Source organism: Citrus sinensis, chromosome 7 (genome assembly GCF_022201045.2).
Source record: "Citrus sinensis cultivar Valencia sweet orange chromosome 7, DVS_A1.0, whole genome shotgun sequence".
Lineage (NCBI taxonomy): Eukaryota > Viridiplantae > Streptophyta > Magnoliopsida > Sapindales > Rutaceae > Citrus > Citrus sinensis.
In genome coordinates this window covers 10,045,165-10,063,836 of record NC_068562.1, presented here as the reverse complement: position 1 = coordinate 10,063,836, position 18,672 = coordinate 10,045,165, and the positions used below count along the sequence as shown (strand labels likewise).

Below are 18,672 nucleotides of genomic sequence, written 5' to 3'. Positions count from 1 at the left end.
TCATGAAACATAAATAACTTATTAGGAAGTTTACAAGAAATAGAAAATTTTTATATTGAACAAACCTGGTGCCATATAGCCGATTGTGCCAAGTGTTTGCGTTTGAGTCATAGATTGATCTTCTCCAATTAAGAGCTTCGCGATGCCAAAATCACTCAAATGAGCAACCATATTATCGCCTAACAATACATTGCTGGGCTTTAAGTCACAATGAATTACTAGAGCTGAACAACCAAAGTGCAGATATTCTAAAGCTGATGCAACATCTATCATTATGTTCAATCTTTGAAAAATATCCAAAATGCAATTACTTGAATACAGATACTTCTCCAAACTTCCATGAGGCATGTATTCTAATACCAATGCTTTAAACTCTTCATTTGAACAACTACTAATAACTTTGATAAGATTTCGATGGCGAATACTTTTCATCATTTCACATTCAACATCGAAACTCTTGAACGCTCTTCCACATTGCAAATTGAAAACTTTCACTGCAACCTCCATCCCGTTCCCAAGTCTTGCCTTATAAACAGAGCCAAAACCTCCTCTGCCGATTAGATTGTTTTCACTGAATCCGTCTGTTGCTCGACAAAGTTCTAGGTATGAAAATTTTCTCCACGTTGCTACTAGTGACATATTAGCATCATTCGATGGTTGTTTTCCTCTCTGTCGATATCTTAGGATCAACCAAATGACTACTATCAATAATGTAGTACTCAATGGCAAGACAATCCCTAGGAGAAGAGAATTTTTCCATGATGTATGGTGGATGCTAGTTTTGCATGGCGGGACTTGTAAATTGGGTGAACCACATAATAATTCATTTCCCTCAAATGATTCAGCTGAGAAGTTTGCAAAAGATCCTCCCCTAGGAATTTCTCCTTCTAGCTTGTTGAAAGAAAGATTTAGGTCTTCAAGATATGAGAGTTTCTCTAAAGATGTAGGAATAGCCCCAGAGAGATTATTATTGGACAAATTCAAAGATTTCAAACTTATCAAATCACCAAATGAATCAGGAATCGATCCTCGCAATCTATTATATCCTAAGAAGAGATATTCTAGATTTTTTAAGCCTCCAATTTCTGTTGAGATAACGCCTGAAAAATTATTCATCGAAAAATCAATTACAATCAAAACCTTCAAATTTCCAATCTCTAATGGGAGTGGGCCGGTCAAAAAATTTGATGAAAAGTTGAGTTGCAAGATATCCTTAAGGTTCCAAAAAGTTAAGGGAATAGAAGTTAACTTATTGGAACCCAACGACAGTATCCTCAGAGAAGCCAGATTACCGAAGCATGTAGGGATTGATCCATAAAGCTTATTGCCGCCCAGCTCCAATCTATACAGTTCAGCCAAACGACAAATATCGTCTGGGATTGATCCTTCTAATTTGTTATCTCCAAGACCCAAACCTTGAAGCTTTTGTAATTTGCCGAGAGTAATCGGAATTGATCCATTCAATTTATTGCCTCCTAAAATAATGGTTGTCAAGTGGGTCAAGTTGCTGATCTCTTCAGGGATGCCGCCACTAACATTACAATTGGACATGTAAAATTCTTTCAAAGAATGAGAAAGATTACCGATAGACGTCTTAGGAAGAATGCCATCCAGTGGATTATCTGATAAGTCAATAAATCTTAAAGAATTGCAATTTGACAACGAGGATAAAAAGCTCAATTTTGGAGTTGAAGATGTCAAATAATTATCTCGTAAACTAAGCCACTCAAGGTTTCTTAAGTTGTCAAATGTGTTGGGAATAAAACCGGAGAATGAGTTGCTGTTCAAATCTAGTCTAGAGAGCTTAGAAGTATTAAAGATGAAATGAGGAATTGTGCCACTGAAATTATTAGCCCACAAATCAAGCTCTTCAAGATTTGGTAGTCGGACGTTTGCGATGGACGAAAGACATCCCAAGAGAGAATTATTTTGAAGCTGAAGTAATTTGAGCGTTGACACATTAAAGATTGCAAATGGGACAATACCAACTAATTTGTTTTCACTAAGGATCAAGTCCTTCAAATTTCGGAGATTACCGATTTCAAGCGGTATCTCCCCTGCATTTTAAAAGAATTATATTCAGATTATTTTTCAAATAATAAGTAATATCTAAAAATGGACGCACTTTAATAATAAAATGTCATTTATACGCTACACAATTATTACAAGTACTAACACACAAGAAAAGCCACTCGTGAAGTATTGAAAGCTACACACCGTCAATGCTTTGTTAGTTATATGCAAATTGCTACGCATATTCTTTTTCTTTTATTTTTATATTTTTTGGGGTAAAATATATATGTGACTTAAGTGATAGATAGATTGCACGGTAAATTAAAAGGGAGGGTTAAGTATTAATAGTACACATTTGGAGTAGTTACGAGAGAAACGTAATAAAATATATTTGACTAATATTTATAAAAATTAGTAGGTAAAATATGTATGCAATTTAAGTAAGCAATAGGTGAGAAATAGATAGATTTTGTGGTTAAAACAAATTAAAAGATCAAATTGTGTGGTGAGAAGTAAAAAACGCCTGAGTGGGTGGCTGCTACTATTAAAGTAAATCAAGCCCAAGTGACAGCCCAAAAAAAAGTAGTATTTCAATTACAACAAGATAAAATAAATTAATTCAATAAAATAATTTCTTTTCAAATTTCTCCTACTAGCATGGCCTCAGACTCTCAGGTAACTTCTATGCTAATCAACTCATTTATGAATAAATTACTGCGACAAGGAAAAGAAATGCTTTTTATAAGCACCGGGAAACTCAATTCGAATAGAACTTTCAATGGGTCCGTGGGTCAAGGAAGAGAAACTCGGCTCGACCGATTCGAAGTTATCAACATTTAGTTCAAGTTTTCCAAAATTGAAATGCTAAACATTATATTTATTTATGAGTAAATCAACAATTTCTAATTTTCCTACTAACTAAGAAAATTTATACATTGAAAAATGATCATACAAATCTGTTTTTGACTATTATACATTTATACCCTTTGACTTTAATAACAACGAAAAATTGAATCCAACGATTTAAAATAATTGCAAATAAATTTTTTTCAAAATATAATAAATGCAATTATTTTAAATATAGAATTTAAATTAGATTATTTGTCTCAAGCATTTTGTTGATAATGGTAAATTAGCATAAATATACACTTTTATGTCATGAAATGAATATGCGTAACTAGAATTTTTTAAGTACAAGTTTCAGTTTAATTATTATATGTAGATAAAATGTTAACAAAGTATTAAATTTATATTTTTACAAAATAATTATAAGTATTATTAATTCCAATAGTCACATTATTGTGTAAATAAAATAACATAGTGAAAGAAACAACATATTTTAATATTAATTTAAATTAATAATGTAAAATTTATATGAAGATAAGAATGTATTTTGGAACTAAATTTATAGTCTATTTTATATGTGCTAGTACAATGAATATATGAATTCTTATCGCAGTAAAATATTTTCCGATTTCACGTGCTATTTCATCAATATTTTAAAAGAATTATAATCAGATTTGTTTTAAAGAATAATAATACATAAAAGCAGATACACATTTGACGTCACTCATCCCTAAAAGCCTATGTCGGGGGGTGTAAGTGTTCAACCGTGTGTAATCAATTTGTAGATAGAGAAAAGCAATTTGTAGTTCCAAATTTAATAGAGAAAAGCAATTTGTAGATAGATGGAGTGATACCAGTTAAAAAATTTTCAGACATATCTAAGATCTCCAATCCTGTAAGATTTCCCAACTCCCGTGGAATTGCTCCTGCAAATTACATATGTGTAATAGGTAACACAGCAAACCTAAGTCATGAGTCCTGTATGCTAGCTTTAGTATGCTTTAGTTATTTATATATAAATTGCGATAACCTAATTGGGAAGGTTAAGAAATTATCAAACGTGTGGTGAAAGTAAAAGCCTATTATTATAACAGGTGTAAGTGTTCGACCGTGTAATCAAGCCCAAAGCCCAAGTAGAATAAGCACACACAACAATAATTTCTTCAAGCCTATTTTTCATATTTATCCGCTGAAATACTAAGGAGGGCAGTTCTCAAGACTTTTTTCAAAATTTTCAATTGAAAAACTTAAATACTAAGTTTAGGAAATGAACAATTTCTTATTTTCAAAGCTACTAACCTTCAAGGTATTATAAATTCCAAGACTGAACATCATCCGTTAAGATAAAATATTATGCGATTGATGACTACAAATTTATTTCATAATTGTAGTAAAGGTGTAACTTTTAAGATTAATAAAATTGTTGATTTCTTTTAATAAGGTGCTTGTTAAGAAATTATGTATCACTGATGGCATCTCCAATTATTTAAACGTAATTGGTGATTCCATGTAAAATATTTTATGAAGTTATCACACATGTATATCATTAGTGAAGCATACTTGTCAAGATAATTTTTGAGAAATCCAAATTAGAAGATTGACGATTTATTCCATGTGTTTTTAATTTTTTTAGATGCTACAGAATTTTGAATTAACACAAATTAATTTCTAATAAAAAACGCAAAAAGTTTAGAATCATACCTCGGAGATTGTTTTCCCATAACGACATCCACTCCAAGTCCGCAAGATTGCCGAACTCTCGAGGAATTTCGCCTGCAAATTAATCAACGTGTCTAAACTGTATTATGGAACATTATTCATACTACAACTTATGCAACAATTTTCATAATTAAACTCTGTGATCATGCGCACCTTGGAGCCTGTTACTGTAGAGAGATAAATGCTTGAGTTTGGTCAAATTCCCGATTTCTTTTGGTAGGGCTCCTGAGAAATCATTTAATGACAAACTTAATTTTGAAGGAATTATAATCAGGTTTGTTTCAAAGAATAATAAATTTATAGTCTATTTTATATGTTCTACTAGAATGAATATATGAATTCTCATCGCAATAAAATATTTTCGATTTCATGTTCTATTTCATCGGTATTTTGAAAGAATTGTATTCAGATTTGTTTCAGAGAATAAATAATACATGAAAACCGATACACTTTTGACGCCACTCATCCATACATCAATGCTAGCTTTAGTATGCTTTATTATTTATATTTAAATTGCCATAACCTAATTGGAAGGTTAGGAAATTATCAGATGTGCGGTGAAAGCAAAAGCCCATTATTATAACATGTGTAAGCTTTCGACCGTGTAATCAAGTCCAAAGCCCAAGTAGAATAAGCACACACAGCAAGCCTAAGTCATGAGTATTGTACTTCTCTTTTTCTAACTCTTATTTCAGTAAAATAATTTCTTCTAGCCCATTTTTTCATATTTATCCGCTGAAATACTAAGGAGGGCCAGTTCTCAACACTTTTTTCAAAATTTTCAATTGAAAAACTAAAATACTAAGTTAACTTTTTAGCAAATGAACAATTTCTTATTTTCAAAGCTACTAACCTTCAAGATATTATAAATTCCAAGACTGAACATCATCCGTTAAGATAAAATATTATGCGATTGATGACTAAAAATTTATGTTATAATTGCATTGAAGATGTAACTCCTTAAGATTAATAAAATTGTTGATTTCTTTTAGTATGGTGCTTGTTAAGAAATTATGTATCACTGCTGACATCTCTAATTATTTAAACATAATTAGTGATTCCCTGTAAAATATTTTATGAAGTTGTCACACATGTGTATCATTAGTGAAGCATACTTGTCAAGATTATTTTTGAGAAATCCAAATTCAGTAAAGAAGAAAGATTAACAATTTATTCCACGTGTTTTTAATTTTTTTTAAATGCTACAGAATTTTGAATTAACACAAACTAATTTCTAATAAAAAAACGGAATAACGTTAGATAGTGGTAACGACACATCCTCATATGAGAATTTATAATGAGAGACTTGAAATCTTTTAATTAAGATTTCACTTGAATTTATAATTTCTAATAAAAAGCGGAAGATGTCTCGTATATATATTGTATAGAAAGTTATCGGTCAAGTTATTCTGGAATAGCCGTAATATCTCCAATTTTGTAAGATTCTCCAATTCCCACGGAATACCTCCTGCAAATTAAGTACATTTATATATGCGCAAACAATTTGATCACTCATGTTGGGGGGAAAAAGAAGAAGAATTTATTGGCTGACGAATATCATAATAACAATTTACTCTTCAATTATATACGAATTAGGCTGACAAGAATAAGAATAAAACATCATTCATTTTCATCGACTTAATTGGGAGCTTCAAAACGGAAGTTGCAATATGACAAAAGAAAATTACAAAACATTTTTTTAATTTTTATCTGCATAAATTAAAGAATGAAATGAGTGAGGGGAGACATGGAGCTTTATCTCTATCTGAAAGAAAAACAATAAATCATCGCATAATCAAAGAACAAGCGAATGAATACAGAAGCAAGCATAGCTAAAATAAAATTTCAAAAAGTTTAAAATCATGCCTTGGAGATTGTTGCCTGCCAACGCCAACCACTCCAATTCCGTAAGATTGCCAAACTCTCGAGGAATTTCTCCTGCAAATTAATCAACGTGTGCAAACTGTATTATGGAACATTATTCATACTACAACTTATGCAACAATTTTCATAATTAAACCACCTTGGAGTCTGTTAAAGCCAAGATATAAATGCTTGAGTTTGGTCAACTTGCCGATTTCTTTAGGTATGACCCCCGACAAATCATTGTATGACAAACTTAATTTTTGCAAATATGTGCACTTTGATAGAGCGGACGGTATTCCTCCATGAAACATGTTTCCGGTCAAAGAAAGAAATTCAAGAAAAGGAAGATTACTACAAATATTTGTCGGAATTTGCCCAGAGAGCTGATTTTCACGGAAGGTAACATTTTTCAGTGTAGACATGGTGAAGATGGCGGAGGGAATGGAACCAGAAAGTCGATTAAAACTGAGATTGAGTGATTGCAGAGAAGAAAGATTCCCAAGTTGAGAAGGGATGGTGCCTGTGAGATTTAAGCTTGAAATATTCAAGACTATGACTCTATGGCTATGGACATCACAAGCGACACCTATCCAATTACAGACAGGAGTACTTGTGTTCCAATTCTTGGCCAAGAAATTGGTCGGATCATGAGTTATGTGAGCTTTCAGGGCTAACAGAGCATCTCGGTCTGTGATAGTAGAACTTGTGTTGGCTGCTGCTGCCGCGATAAATAAGGAAATAAGAATCAAACAACGGAGTAAGAGAAATCTGCTCATCATCCTGAAAGAATGAACTCTTTCCATGAGATGAGAGTATTTATATTGTAAGCGTGTTGTTGCGGACCGCCCAATTCGCTAGCCCAATTGCCCACAATTTCGGGCTAGAGAGCCAACACAAGGCCAAGAGTGCTAGCTTGGCCCAATTCCGGAAGGTTCTAGGCAACTCTAGCACATGTGAACATGTAAATATTCTAGAATACTTTATACAATTCCAGCACATGCAAATAGCTAGGAAATTGTAAAATACTCTAGAGTTTGACCAAGTTTGGCAAAGTTAGGTGAAGTTAGGTGAAGTTAGGCAAAGTTAGGCAAAGCCTCCCCTATAAATATGGGATGGCATTAAGCATTTGTATCCAACAAGCATTGTAATCTCTCTTTGTGTAATACAAGTTTCTTTGGCTCAATTGCTCTCTTCTCTTGTTCGAGAATCTCTAGGCTTACTTAGCAACATTCGGCAAAGTTGTCTAAGTGCCGCACGGGTTAGCTGCGCAAAACACTCATCCCGTGACAGTGTGCTTAGTTGGATTGGTAATGCAAGAACACTTATAAGTTTGCTATATACCGAGTATTTTTAGTGAAACCAAAATTTCTAAGGATGTAGAGGAGAAAAAGACCGGTGTGCGTTAAGGCTGACCTCAGTCAACCAAAGCCTATCCTTTGTTAATAACTGGAAATTGGAATGTAATTTTTTCTTTTTTCTAAATAAGCCCGTGACTTTTGTTTTTCTTTACAATCATTTTTGCATCGGATAGGGATATATTAATTTCCTATGATCAAACCCTCTATTCTCACAACTTTTATACAAATTTCTAGTAACGAATTTCATAATTCTGTTAGAAATTTTATTTTCGTGAATTTGGAGCAAATATCGTCAATGGATATAATATTAAATTTTAGCATTTGCAGACCGAGGAGAGGTTATTACTTTGATTAAAAAGATTAATTTATAATGTTAAATTCTTAAATTATGCACCAAGAGGAGTGAAATTTTTTAAATATGATTGTGAAATATTTATCAGAAAATACTTTTATTCATCCAAAAAGAAGTTTTTAAAATTTTCTTCTCTATATTAACATGACATATAATAAATGCTGTATTCCTTGAAACTCAAATTTTTGGATAAATTGAAATTACATTTCTGTATTTTTTTTCTTTTAAATTTGAAAAATTCACCCGTCTTGAAAATTCATAAAAGTGCCACAAGTTAGATAGCAAATTGCCTATGTCAATGAAAGAGCACGTAATGAGACTGATTGTTTTTTTAATATAAGTGCTCATTTTATCGTATGAATTTAACAATGCTCAGTGGGACAACATATATTGAACTATTTTTGCTTTTTGTTTGATAATTCGAGGCTTCACCAGTGCCATTAAGTAGTATAACAAGAAAAGTAGGAATAGCAACGCGAATTAGCTTCCGAGGTCGAGTTGGATATAGAACCGATAGGAGTAGGAGCATTCATTAACAGATCGGAAAAAAAAGAAAAAAAAGAAGAGTAACTAATTTTTTTGGATAAATTGTTGGAATTAGTGGAATTAGTGGTGTTCAAGTAAACAGGACAAAAAATGGGACTAATTGTCTTTCATGCGTCAAATGACATTAATGCTTGTTGACAGTGTTTGTTTTTATATATAAAAGTATAATCTACATGCGATCCTAGAGAATTTGGTAACCAATAAAATTGAACGACCATTAAATAATTAAATCACGCTAATCTTTAATAGTAAATGGAAGATCATATTTTTCTAATAAACCGTTGACTCATAATTAATCCTTAGTCAAATTATGAAAATTAAACAAAATGAGAAACAAGAGAAGTTGGTAACTATTTTTATATATATCCTATACACTAAATAGATTCGCACTTAAAATTTTTGATACAAACATAAACATTGTGTTTTCTATCAGACACTTCATTCTTTCACTCATTGTAACATGACATATATCAATTATTTAAATATTGAAAAAAAATTAATCATTCTATCTATATTATTTGAAGTTCAAATTTTTATCAATTACACAAATTAAACGATTTATCGGGTTATGTCTCGTTCATCAATTAACTCAATTTTAACAAACTTTAAAGGATTGGCCGCCGAGCTGAGCAAGAAAGTTCTTTGTGTGTCAGATAAATAAGAGAATAATTGTTTTGTATAGAAGTATTCATCTTCATTTAATGACTTAAACAGTGCTCAATGGAACAAATTGTTTGTCATATTAAGCATTCATTAAAAATGAAAAAAAAAATATTCAAATTTAACAGTGCCTCATTAATATGATAATTGTGTTGTTATATATATATATATTTGAGTGACACTGAACTGATCCAACTAGTTGGATTTTCAATTTAGTTTAATCGGTAATTTTGCTTTACATTCCATTGGTTTTATCCAATGTTCCGCTGTGGATTGCACTTCCAATACTGAAAAAGAAGCTTTCGTCAACTTTCTCACATGGATGCGTACCTTTATGCATAATTGCATGTTGCATTATTTCTCTAGAAAAGCAAGATTTGTTTCATTTAGTAGATATGACTGTCTCTTGGAATACAGTCAAGCAAAATAAATCAGATTATGTCTCATATGAAAATTCTTATCACTTAGGTTAGGCAAATATGGAAATCGTCCATCTTTGATCCAATTACCTCACTGCAATAATAATTTTTTAAGAAGACGAAATCAGTGGCCCATTAATCGGGATGAGTACAACATTTTTGTCTATCGTCGAAATGAGTACTATTTTCATTTTACTGTTATAGTCATGATGACAAAAACTAAATTTTTAATATGTTTACTGAAGAAAAAAAGAAAAAAGAAAAAATGTCTATAAAAGCGTCATCTTCATGCAATTCTACAAAAGTTCGTTACTAACCAAACTGCCACAAACTTGCAGAGGATTCAGATTGAATATGCCCCATGAAATACGGTCAAGTGTAAAGGCCAGCGAAAAAGAAAGAAAGCTCGAATGCAAATAAAATAAAAATGTTTACGTTACTTTTAAAAAGTAATTACCAAAGTGAAATCAATAGTTATTTCATAAATTTACAGAATTTTTGCATCGATGATTATTATTGTACTTTTATATTATTTTTCTTTTATGTAATGTAATCGCTTCCCAATCTCCCCCACTCGCATGAAAAGTATTTAATTTCGTAATTTCTTTCACTTTATAATTCTGTACAAAGAAGTCAAGCACTGTATGAAGAAGTCAAGCACTAAAGTTCGGTAAGATTCCATTTGCATATTTTAAATAATAAAATGGCCATCAACATAATTGTTAGTCATATTTTAAATAATAAAATAACATTTTTCGTCCTGTGCATCATCAAACTCATGACTTGACAACCAATTCATTATCAGCAAATAAAATGATCAATTAATTTTAACCGCAGAGTATGTTGTTTCATGAAAGCAGTTAGACCAAAGGGGGAAAAAAAACCAAAAACAAGGATTAGTAGTGTTTGGGTGTTGGAAAAATGGAAGAGAAGGTAAAAGGGGGAAAAAAACAAAAACAGATAAAATCTTTATTAGAAAATAATAGAAACGTAAAACATAATTACTCGTGAGTAATGTTATTTGCACGTACACAAAAATACACGAAAACACTAAAAGACTAGAAATATTTTATTAAAAGATAAATTTATTCACTTTATTAATCTTATTTTTTTTGCACAAGTATTCTCATTCTCTTTATTTTGTGCAATTTTTTGTGCAAATAGGATTTTCCAGTACTAATTAGTTTACAATCTGTTATAGCACACTTGCCAGCATGGCATACAGTTACACAGCAACAGCCTTTGCAAGTTGCATCCGGAACAACCTAAAGTCTTGAATCCCAAAATATTCTGTAAACTGAGTGCAGCCAATGAACTGTGCTCCTTCCTTAGGGGAAAAAAATGGAAGAGAAGGTAAAAGGGGAAAAAAAAAAAAAAACAAAAACAGAGAAAATCTTTATTAGAAAGTAATAGAAACATAAAACATAGTTACAGGTAGCAGACTCTTTTTTAATCTTTTTTAATACATAAAACATATTTTTTTGAATCCCAAAATATTCTGTAAACTGAGTGCAGCCAATACTGTGCTCCTTCCTTAGGCCATAATATGATTATGATCCATGTGCTTAACCCTTCAGACCAAACTGTAATTAACGAAAATTACACTAAAAAAAACTGCAAATCCCTAATAATTTTTTTTTTTTTACAGAACCGAGCAACAATGTACAGTAAATTTTATTTTTGATATGATTGAGAATGAAATTATTGAATTGTTGTGCTTTTAATTGATTTTTCTTTTATTTAATGTGTCAACAACCCAATCTCTTCTCACTTGGATGACGAGTATTTAATTTCTTAATTGTTTTGCTTTGTAATTCTGTGTAAAGAAGTCAAGCACCTTAATTCTTTAAAATTTCACCATTTGGATATTTTTAAAAAAATAATAAAATGACCATCGAAATAATCGTTAGTCTTCTTTAAATAATAAAATAATGTTTTTGGTCCTCTTCATCATGAAACTCATGAACTGACATCCAATTCATCATCACCAAACAAAATGACTCAAGAAAGTTTTGTGCACCTCAAATGGAGAAGTCCGTTTGTATCAACTGTGCAGGTCAAGGTCGTGAATTGACCGAGTCAATGGAGAAGTCAGACAATCGGACCGTGACTAATTAGCCCCGTTCGCAAGTCAATAAACCACAGACTGCGTTATTTCTTGAAAGTAGTTAGACAAACAACAGTTATGCGTTTGTCGAAATAGAGAGCTAATACTCTGGAAAATCAAGGATTGGTGGTGTTTGGGAGTCGGGGAAAATGGAAGAGAAAGTGAAAGGAAAAAAAAAAAAAAAAAAAGAGAAAATCTTTATTAAAGATTAACAGAAACATAAAATGAGCTAAGCTAAAATGAGCTACTCCAAACTAATTACTAATGAATAATGCTATTTGCACACAAAAATACACAAAAAACAGCCAAGAAACATATTATTAAAAGATAAATTTATTCACTTTATTAATAAACAGCTGAATTCTGACAATGACAAAGAGAATGGTAAAGATGAGAGGTGCATTCCCATTAATTAATTATCCATGCTTTATAGGTTATAACATTTTTGTCGATCCTTAACCCAACGGACAGTTAATACTCTAGAAAATCAAGGATTAGTGGTGTTTGGGAGTCGGGAAAATGGAAGAAAAAGTGAATGGAAAAAAGAAAAAAAATAAAATCGTTATGAAGAGAAACAAAAACGTAAAATACAAATAACAAGTTGGAAGCGCAAATGAGTTATTTATAGAAGCAGCAATGCTACGAGTATTTAGTTTCGAACATAAAATTATATGTATTAAAGTTTTTTAATCTTTTAAATCCTACAAAATAAATAGAAGACCAGATTTTTTTCCTAAAAAATCTTCACTCACAATTAATCGTGAGTCAAATTTATGAAAATTAAACAAAATGAGAAACAAGATAAGTCGGCAACCATTTTTATGGATAAGTTACACTAAATAGATTCCCACTAAAAATGACGAATACAAACATTTTTTTTTCTATTGGATATTTCATCCACTCATAATATAATGACATATATCAATTTATCTGAATATTAAAATAATTAACCATTCTATCTACATTACTTGAAGCTCAAATTTTTATAAATTATACAAATTAAACGATTGATCGAGTCATATCACAGTCATCACTTAAATAAATTTTAACAAATTTTAACGGATTGGCTGCCGAGCCGAATAAGAATATTCTTTGCGTGTTAAACAAATTAGGGAATGATTTAAACAGTGTTCAATGGGACAGATTGTTTTCTATATTAAGCATTCATTGAAAATGGGAAAAGAAAAATACTGACTGAATGAATTTAACAGTGGCTCATTAAAATGATAATTGTGTTGTTTTATATATTGTTTATTTTTTAAGTGACACCAAACCGATTCAATTGGTTGAATTTTTAATCGGTAATTTTGCTTTACAATCCATTGGTTTGATTTTGATCCAATGTCCCATGCATGGCCATAACGCTCATACAGTTTGCAATAAAAGCCATCCTCTTCTCTATTTGGCAGGGGTTTGTTTGGAAATACGAAGATTTGGGGACACGTGGGATGGGGAATACCTTTTAAGTTTGTTAAGAGAAAAATGAGTTCATTCTATTTTATACCGGTTGTTGCTGCAGTGTTTAAAGAAAAAAATAATTTAGATGAATTGAGAACAATATGATGTGTCAGGAAGCAGAAAGTTTCAAAGATATATAAAAGAATTGTAAAACAAGCAACGGAACAGCTAAGATTTTTTAAATACGTTAATCATGTGATATGGAATACTGACGGGTTAGATTTTGTTAAACCAATATCTTATTTGCTCACAAGCCAATAAACGAAGAGACCACATGACAAACAGTTTTGTTTCTTGAAAGTAATTAGACAAACAAACAGCAGTTCTGTGTTTGTAGAAATTGACAGCTAATACTAAAAAAATCAAGGATTGGCAGTGTTTGGGGATTGTCAAAATGGAAGAGAAAGTGAAAGAAAAAAGAACAGAGAAAATCTTTTTTAGAAGTTTGTAATAGACCTCGAATTTATACGTTTGATTTAACTCACTTTGACTTGTTTGTAAGTTCTAATTGTGATATAGGAATTTTTAATTACGTACCGTAAAGAATTTAGAATGATCGTATAATAATTCGAACCCACCAATAACTGTTGCACAGCGTTATAAGCCCTACTACTAAAACCAAAGAATACCAGCTCGTAATTACAACGATCAAGAATCATATTTTGTTAAGGCAACATTATTACATATATAATTCAACTAAGTAAGAGTGATCTAAGTGTAATTGTCGTTATCTTGGATGTAAAAAAAAATTATTGATGTTCTAAAGTGACTCATTTTCATCATAATTTTTGCATAAAGTATCAAAAATGAATTTTGGTGCTAAAGGGGAAAAAAGTTGAGGGAACATAAAAATTAACCAAAAATTTGTGGAGAAAAGAAAGAGGCAATCATGGGTGACAGGACAGACTACTTTGTTTCTTAAAACAGCAATTCTATGTTTGTAGAAATAGACAGCTAATACTCTAGAAAATCATGGATTGATGGTGTTTGGGGATCGTGAAAATGGAAGAGAAAGTGGAAGAAAAGGGAATAGAGAAAATCTTTATTGGAAGTAAGAGAAACGTACGACACACTTTAAAGGTTCTAAGCTCAAATGAGCTATTTATAGAATAAAGGAATAGTCTACTTTGCTCGCATGTTTTTTGTTGCCATATTAATACTATTTAAATAGTGCCTATCAACTTTTTATTTGTTGCTTGGCATGTTTCTTTAGTCCTTTTTTAGACAAAAAGTCAAGTATTGTTGCGTGATATAGCATTCATTGAATTCTTTTGTGTCTTGTCCTTCTCAATTAGCATACAACTCATCTTAAAAAGTTTTTAGCCACATAACTTTTATCCTAAGTAATTTGACAAAGTGACATAGTATTTATCAATTTTGGGAGATAAATTTTAATTTTACGGAATTACTAGCATAATTTAATTTTCAAGTTGTTGAGTTAGATCATAAGTTGACCAAGTCAATGAAATCAATGGAGAGTTGACTAAGTCAATGGGAAATTGTTGATAATTTTGTTGTGTATTTTTTCACGTGTTATACTTTGTCACGTATACTTCTTAGCTAATTACCTAAGACTACTGAATACTAGTATGTCTAAATGTCCAAAATCAATAAATAATGAGAAAGTATATCCGAATATACCTAAAAAATTTTTCAAACACAACCACCAAATGGAAAATTTAGATTAACAAATATAATTTTTTTTTAAATTATACTTATATTTTGTAAAACTTCTAATTATATTAACCAATATAATATTTTTTAAATAGAAAAATTCGGCAAATATCTATCGACAAGAGGAGGAGGCAATTAAATGATGATCTTATCCCGTTGGGCATAGTATATGATGAACCCCATTTCATCATTTGCCCCTTTCAGCTTCCAACGTCACTAATTTTGATTCAAAGTATGAGCAAGTAGTGGCCTGGCCCATGATCATATGGGCTTTGAGCTGCAATATTTTTATAATTTATTGGACCCTTATCTGATCTCGATATTGAATTTTCTATAGCCTCATCAAGCTCAATAATAATAATCTTACCATGTATATGTTCAGCTGAAAATTAAAGTACCATCTATTTCAGCTGCAGGCTTAAAGGCTTCTTTTGTTTGTCGTATTTGATTGAAATTGAATCATAGAATCTAAGGCGTAAAGAAAAATGAACCAACGAGAATCTGCCAGGCGTAAAGAAAAATATTACTCTGTTTTCTTTCTTTTATTTTTTCCAGGATCCCACAAACAGAATGCAATGTTGCATTTTGCTTGCACATAAATGTCATCTACTGCTCTTTTCAAATTTCCATGTAATCGCATTCATTTTATTTTTTGGCTGGTTGTTTCTCCATTAGACCAATTGAGAATCAAATTTTATCAAACATATAGAAAAACTTTATGTAAAATTAGAAAATTATTGGTATGCGAGTTTGGATTTTGGGCAGGCTATTTAAATTCACTAATTTTATTTCAACACCCATTTTTTAATTAAGATAATTATCAAATTATAATTTATTATTTTAATTCACTCATTTCTAAAAGGTCATAAAATTACTCTTAATTAATTTTTTTTCTCTACTATTACAATGGTTAGAGCCTAAACTAATTTCTCTACGGTGCATGTTTGAACAAGATGCACCACTCTACTCTCTCAAGCATCCTTCCACTCCCAAATAAAAAAGTCGATCCCAAAATATCACTAATGCTTTTTACTGATAATAATAGAGCCTACAGTGCGTGCACTGATTATTTTTGGGCACTCTGCTGAAAACCAGTAGCAGAGACATCAAGCGAAGATCTTTGAAACAGCCCAAATCATAAAATGTATTGTTGGTTTTCTTCTCAAAATAAATATTTCAAGAAAAACTTGCAAAAAGTAAGTCGTAATTTCCCCAAATGGAGGCGGAGGAGAAAATGGCAGAGATCTGGGGCAAGGCTTTGTGGTAACCGGACCACACAGATTTTAGTTGTTATCAAAACTGCAATTGGCCCCAAAAAAAAAAAAAAAATTGTTCATTTTTGTAATCATGTAAGGCACTATCAACAAACACCAGGGATCCGTAAATTTCTAGCTTCAGGTGAGAAATGAATCCCCTCATAAATAACTAAATAAAGTTAACAGCCAAACCGAGCTGGAATGAACGGCATTAAATAATCATTACAATAATAGTGCCAGTGAAACTGTTTGAGTAAAGACAGATCAAATATCATTAGTGCTTTTCAGTGATGATAATTGATGTTAAATGTGTTATTTAGCTGTGTGATAATTGTGTTGTTTTATATATTTATTTGTTTTCTGAGTGACACCAAACCTATTCAATTGGTTGGATCTAATTTAGTTTATTCGGGTTAATTTTGCTGTGCATTCCGGTGGTTTGATCCAATTCCAATGTCCCATGGCCGTAACGTAAGAGATGATTATTCGGTGAGCCGGAAGTAAGTTTGTTGGGCTACACCCACAGACTTATTAAGGTTTATACTGTTTGTTCGGCGTTGGTTTGAAATTGAATCTTGAATCTAAGGTGTGAAAGTTATAGACCAATGAGATTCTGCCATTGAAGCATCTAGAAAAATTTCCATTAGAAGAGTGCATTTTATTTTTATACTGGTTGTTGCTCTAATATCTAAAAAATAATAATTTACACGAATTGCGAATAACATGTTAGGAAACTAGAAGTTTCAAAGATATATAAAATGAAATTGAAAAAATAACAACTAATCAATTAGCGACCAGTGAGGATGTTTTAATTGCATTCATCATGTGGTAGACCTCGAATTTATAGGTTTGATTTAACTCACTTTGGCATGTTTGCAAATTCTAATTGTGATATAGGAATTTTTAATTACGAATTATTAAAAATTGAGAATGATCGTACATTAATTTGAACCCACCAAGACGACCTGTTGCATGGCGTTATAACTAAACCAAATAACACCAGCATTTAATTGCAAGGGTTAAGAATCATATTTTATTATTTTATTAGTAATTCAACTAAATAAGAGTGATGTAAGTGTAATTGTCCTTATCTATAGCGTAATCAAAATTTATTGATGTTCTAAACTAATTCATTTTTATCATAATTTTTGCATAGAGTATCAAAAAAAATAATTTTAGCACAATAGGGGAAAATAAAGTTGAGGGAACATAAAAATTAAGCAAAGATTTGTGGAGAAAAGAAGAGACAATCAATTCAAGATCTGTGACGTCGGGCCTATTGGCCCAGCATCTTATTTGCCCTTTATTTAGCCCTCCTGTTCACAAGTAACAAGCCAATAAATGAAGAGACCACGGGATGGAGCATATTGTTTCTGGAAACAAACAAACAGCAGTTCTATGTTTGTAGAAATAGACAGCTAATACTCTAGAAAATCAAGGATTGACGGTGTTTGAGAGTCGGGAAAATGGAAGAGAAAGTGAAAGAAAAAAGAACAATGCACGTTACAGCACACTTACAGGTTGTCTTTATTCGAAGTAACAGAAAAGTACAATACACGTTACCGGTTCAAAGCTCAAATGAGCTATTAATAGAATAAATCATATCACTCTAGACCAATTACTAATATTAGTTTAAAATAATTAGTGCCAGCTCCGCAATCTGTTATAGCGCACTTGCCAGCATGGGATACTTTACACAGCAACGGCCTTACATCTGTAACAACCATCTAACAGTCTAGAATCCAAATACACTGATACACTTGAGTGCAGCCAATGAACTGTCTTCCTTCCTTAGCCATAATATGATATTTGTGATGAGCTCGATACTACAACATTTACAACTTTTATAAAGGAGAAGGACAAGACGAAATCAAATGAAGCGAAAGCATAAAAAAAAAAAATTACTAGATAAGTGAGTCCCTTCATGCTCTGTTCATAACAAAGTTATAAAACAATTGGTAATTGTTGGGAATTTTTTTGTTCCCACCCAATACCTTTGCTAGCAATATGTCAAACATAATAAATAAATAAAAAAGATAGATAATACACCAATCACACAAAATAAGATTTATTTAAAAAACTCTAAAGTAAAAAGCTACAGCCGTCAAGGACAAGAAGATAAAATAATTTCACTGTATGAAAAATTATTACAACCATATTCTTAGATTATTTTATCTCATACCAAAATCTCAATTACACCCAAGCCTTCCCACACACTCCATGCACCCACTTTTCATTCTCTCTCCGCACTTCAGTGAGTTCTCCAAAGAAAACGGTCCATCAATCATTTTTAATTTAGATTTTATAAAAAAATTCGAAATTGCAATTAACCCTTCACTCTGAAACTGTAACTAGGGGAAATTGCACTTAAAAAAAAACCAGATAATCGAAAATCCTT

General features: G+C 31.4%; 2 protein-coding genes across 2 annotated transcripts in view; both read right to left on the bottom strand.

The window, feature by feature from the left end:
• The window catches only part of LOC107176192 (receptor kinase-like protein Xa21), a 36,765-nt gene that overhangs the window by 445 nt on the left and 17,648 nt on the right, over positions 1–18,672 (bottom strand). Inside the window, exon 7 of the mRNA XM_052431258.1 lies at positions 66–603. Coding sequence (XP_052287218.1) covers positions 66–603 — 538 coding nt within the window. The remainder of the gene's footprint in view (positions 1–65; positions 604–18,672) is intronic.
• Positions 5,637–7,432, bottom strand: LOC127903764 (receptor-like protein 35). Its single transcript, XM_052444507.1, has 2 exons — positions 6,602–7,432; positions 5,637–6,516 (listed from the first exon to the last, which is right to left on the bottom strand). The coding sequence occupies exons 1-2, from the start codon at positions 7,245–7,247 to the stop codon at positions 6,374–6,376; spliced, it is 789 nt and encodes a 262-aa protein (XP_052300467.1). The 5' UTR covers positions 7,248–7,432; the 3' UTR covers positions 5,637–6,373.